Source organism: Carassius gibelio, chromosome A4 (genome assembly GCF_023724105.1).
Source record: "Carassius gibelio isolate Cgi1373 ecotype wild population from Czech Republic chromosome A4, carGib1.2-hapl.c, whole genome shotgun sequence".
In the NCBI taxonomy this organism is placed as follows: Eukaryota; Metazoa; Chordata; class Actinopteri; order Cypriniformes; family Cyprinidae; genus Carassius; species Carassius gibelio.
In genome coordinates, this window is record NC_068374.1 from 16,313,440 (window position 1) to 16,318,126 (window position 4,687).

Genomic DNA, 4,687 nt, shown 5'->3' on the forward strand with positions numbered 1-4,687 from the left:
ACAACTATGTAAAAATTTTAAACAAAACTATAAAGTCTTTATTTTTACATTAAATGCTTATGAGTTACTTCTATTATCATTCGGATGTTAGACTTTACTGGTAAGTGCAGTGCCTTACAAGTAGAGAGTGCTATAGGACTGATGATTTACAGTACAAGTTGTCGACTGTGTAAGAAAATCACTCGTCTCAGTTCTTCTCTAGACATTTTCAGTGATTTTAATTACCTTAATTAGCTGGCTCGGGCGTGTTTAATCAGGACTAGAAAAATGAAAAGACCGAACACCCCTGCCATGTCATGGTCTGTTTGTGTGCACTATGGAAGGATTAAATGCAGAGCCCAAATTCTGAGTATGGGTCATGTCACTTTAATGCAAGATTTTGAATAGAATAATTCAACATGCATTTCTGCATCAAAGACGTCTGTCATTTATAGAGTTTTAACAATACATTAGTCATGATATGACTTCTGGTGACCCAGATTGCATACAGTATCAAAACAAATGAATTCTCATTAAACAATGACAAAAAAAAATTACTGTTAATGAAAAGATATAAACTATTAAATCCCTGATTTAACCACAAATACATGTATTTGGTAAATAAGAAATAATTGCAATCAATAATGCTCTACAAAGGAAGGAAAAAAATGATATAGATAAAGATAAAAGCAGTTAAACAACAAAGTTGGCAGAATATTTTCCTCAGTTATATACAGCTAGTTGACCCCTAAATCCCAGCCAATGTGAGGCTCCATTTCTGAGTTGCCTTTGGTTTCCAGAGCTATTCTCAGCTTCTGCCAGAAGACCCTGGTGTCCTCTCCTGGTTTAGGCCAGCTGAGATATGTCTTCCTCTGGATTAGTCTTTTCATTCTGTAGTACGGAGACAGTTGGTGACTTGGAATATTCTCCAGGAATACCAGGATGAGAACATCTTTTTTCTCATCGAAGAGACGGAAACTAGCAATTTGGATCTCTCTGGAACACCACTCACTTTCCAGGTAGTGGCGGCTAATCACACAGATGGTTTTTCGACTACTATAAATGCCATCAACAATATTATCCATGATTGGTTTGCCTGGTTCAAAGTCCCTGTGATGCAGACACAACTTCCAGCCTTGCTCGCCTTCCAACTGAGGTAACAGTTCCCTCATTACCCACAATTCATCATGAACGTTATAGGAAATAAAAGCATCATACTGCAAACCATTGGGCTTTCTCTGCTGTTTGTTATCATGGAGTAAAGCAAGAAAAAGGTAGTAAGCATAAATAACCTGCCATTTGAGGAAGTGAAAGAGAAAAGTGCAAAGAAGGGTCACAGAGACTAGTGTGGCAGTGGAAATGAAACAGAAAAACCCAACATCTACATTACATGAACCTATATTAAGATCCATGAGTTTATGTCCTTTGAGTTTGTCTGGGTAATTGCATGTGAGTTCATAAGCACTTTCAACTTCTGTGTCATTGCTACTAATGGTCCAGTTGACGAACCAGGCATTGGTACAGTCACATGAGAGATAATTGCCTCGTAGATCAAGGTAAATCAATGTTGGAAAAGACTGGATCACTGTCTCATTAATGACTGATAATGCATTCTTGCTTACATGCAACAGATGTAGTTTACTAAGATTTGCATTTATAAGAAAGTCCAAAGATTGCAAGCCAACTTTAGACAGGTGGAGTGTCTTTAGGACATGAAGTGGCAGAAATATTTTTGTTGTGAGTAAAATAAAATCATTTCTGCTAAGATCCAGTACCCACAGATAAGGAGTATAAGTAAATGTATCTGGATGTAAAGAATTTATATTAAGATTCTCTGCTTGAAGTTCTTCCAAATGCCACAATCCCTTGAAAAGGTTTGAAGGTAAATAAAGCATTCCTTTATGACCTTGGCTAAAAATGTTCAGAGTCTTTAGCTTTTTCAGATATTGAAAGGGTGGTTGTTCAAGAGGCTCTTGACTGTTATATGAAATATAGTTATTGTTCAGCAGAAGTGTTTTCAGGTTTGGGAGTTTGGAAAACACAGAAGCTTTTATTGAACGCTGAGAGAGCTTGTTTGATTGCAAATTCAGGAAAATTAAATTGGTCAGTTCATTAAAGGACCCTGCTTCAATAAATGATATTTGATTGTCTGGTAGAGACAAATTCTTAAGTGAATTCAAGGAGTCAAAATGTCCCCTACGGACAGAGTCCAGCTTGTTATTTGCTAGATCCAAAATCTCAAGTTTTTGAAGATCTCTTTTAAAATATCTGTTGAGAGAGAGTCTGTTAGATCCAATCATTAGAGTTGTTATGTTTTTCAGATGTTTAAAAGCAAATTCCTCAATAAAAGATATTTCATTGCTATAGATCTGAAGGGTCTGTAATTGGGTTAAGTTAGCAAAATCAACACTACTTATGTTCTTTATATTGTTGAAGGTGAGGTCCAAAAAACGAAGACCTGGTAGGCTGCTGATGACAGCAGGGACACTGTATAGTTTGTTATTAGAGAGATCAAGCTCAGTTAACTGTGTGCAGAACTGCATCTCGTCTTTTGATATGGATGTAATATTGTTCCACTGCAAGCCTAGAAATTTCAAAGATGAAATCAGGCAGACGTCTCTTATCAAAGCTCTCACTTTTATATCCCCCAGAAAGTGTAACCTCAGGCTGGCCAATGAAGAGTTGAAGGTTTGTATGAGATCTTTGATCTTCTCCAAGGGCAATTGTATTCCACTTAAATTTAGATGTTTCACACTTTGTAGATATCTTTTGTCCTGTACATCCCACGTCATGTTTCCAGTAATAAAAGCCAAGACCAAATTATCAAGGTGAGGGAAAATATCGGCAGTGATACTGAACACTTTCAAAGGATTTTTAAATAAATCCAGAACTTGTAGTCTCACAGATATGTTGGACAGCTCCGAGGTCTGAAAAAAGGTGAAGCCATTACTCCCAATGTGCAGTTCCTGTAATTGTGGTAATAAAAAGAGAGGCTGAACTTTGCTGATTTTCTTCAGATGATTTCTGGACAGATTAACTTTTCTTAAACTGACCAGGGGTGAAAATGCAGAGAAGTGAATATTTGTGATCGAGTTTTCATTTAGATGTAAGACAGTGAGATTTCCCAGATTCTGAAACATTCCTCCCAAGATATTTGTCAGCTTGTTGTAGGCCAGATTTAACTCCTGCAAAGCCACCAAACTGCTGAATGCTCCTTCTTCCACTTCCCGGATCTTATTGTGTAGTGCATTAAGACTTTTAAGATTAGACAGTTGAGAGAAATACTCCTTGATTATCTTCTGTATGACATTATTTGAAATGTCCAAATATGTGGCTTTGTCCGGTATATTCCTTGGTACGAAATGCAGGGACCTCTTATCACAAAACACATTTATGTTTTGTGCATATTTTAAAGACCCTCTAACAGTGCAGTTCTTTACTGAGTATCCATTTACAAGACTGATGAAAATACAGCAGTAGAGCAGCCATGAGGTCAAACTACGGTATTTACTGAAACACAAACCATGTTCTCTCTTAGACATTTTGAGATTCACCCTGATATGATCACTTACAGTAAATGGAATTTAACATCCAGTTGAATTTCTTAGCCTCTCTATTCCTAAGAAAGAGAAAACCAGTGTAAGTGTAGTGATAATGCAAAGGTAATAATGATGCATCAGTTAATAAACCATTGAGTCACTGGGCAGATCACACAGAATTATGTTCTGCTAAATTCAAGTGAAGACTATACAAATTACAGTATGCACATTGCACTGTACAAAACATTTTAATATGCAATGAATGAGGTTGACTCTACTTACAAAATGTTAGGAAATCTGTTGACTAAATGTAAATACTTTTCTTCTGGGTTACACAGACTTTTAATACAAGTTAACTGGACAAGAGAAAACATATGACACTTATGATTAGGTTTTAACTAGTAATGTTTACTCTTTTTTTCTGTGGAGGGAAGCTTATTTACTTAATTTTCCAACAGCAACTGGTTGTCTAGTAAATTAATATCCAAACTTTTTTGTGCTTACTTAAGTAAGAGACTTATTTTCTTCAGAAATAATAGCTGTCTTTATTTAACACTCTCTAAAATACAGCACTGTTATTTTCTGATTTAAATGTAACATTTAAAAAAAAATTTTTGTAAAGGAACACTAAAACAAAGAAAAAGGACCTCCGTCAAAATGGGTAATATCATTGAAGCAGTATGAATTAATTTAAATCAACTTGTATAAATGATTGCCAAACCTTTTACAATGATTTCACAAGTCTTGATGAATTTTTTGATCACTTACCTTTAAATAATTTCAAGTAAATGCAGGTCAAATAATCACAAAGCAGTGTCATCTGTAGCGTTGATTCAAAACCTTCATTTTAAGGTTCCTTCATTTTCAGGAACTGAACCCCTTGTGTTTCGTGTCGTTCCCCTTCTTATTGCCATAAATTATACTGTGAAAAAGGTCAAGAAGGAATAAGGATTTGAAATGAAGGAAGTTGAATGTTGTAAACAGACTAAACAGAAACGTTCCCATGAAAGGTCCCATGAAATGAAGCTCTTACTGTATTCATGTCGATATTGTGTTTGCTTATGGCAAGCCAGGGACGGACTGGGACTAAAAAACGGCCCTGGACTTTGACTAGGCCCGGCCCAAAGCAATCGGTGCGCGTAAACTCGACAACAACAACAATAACGCCT

General features: G+C 36.1%; 1 protein-coding gene across 1 annotated transcript; it reads right to left on the bottom strand.

Moving 5' to 3' along the window:
- Positions 1-350: 350 nt before the first annotated feature.
- Positions 351-4,442, bottom strand: LOC127971842 (toll-like receptor 13). The gene is made up of 2 exons (XM_052575097.1): positions 4,287-4,442; positions 351-3,598 (listed from the first exon to the last, which is right to left on the bottom strand). The coding sequence occupies exon 2, from the start codon at positions 3,519-3,521 to the stop codon at positions 717-719; it is 2,805 nt and encodes a 934-aa protein (XP_052431057.1). The 5' UTR covers positions 3,522-3,598; positions 4,287-4,442; the 3' UTR covers positions 351-716.
- Positions 4,443-4,687: the final 245 nt, after the last annotated feature.

Bases quoted from the DNA above. Each gene is read 5' to 3' on its own strand.
- LOC127971842 (XM_052575097.1), bottom strand. From the start codon at position 3,521: ATGTCTAAGAGAGAACATGGTTTGTGTTTCAGTAAATACCGTAGTTTG.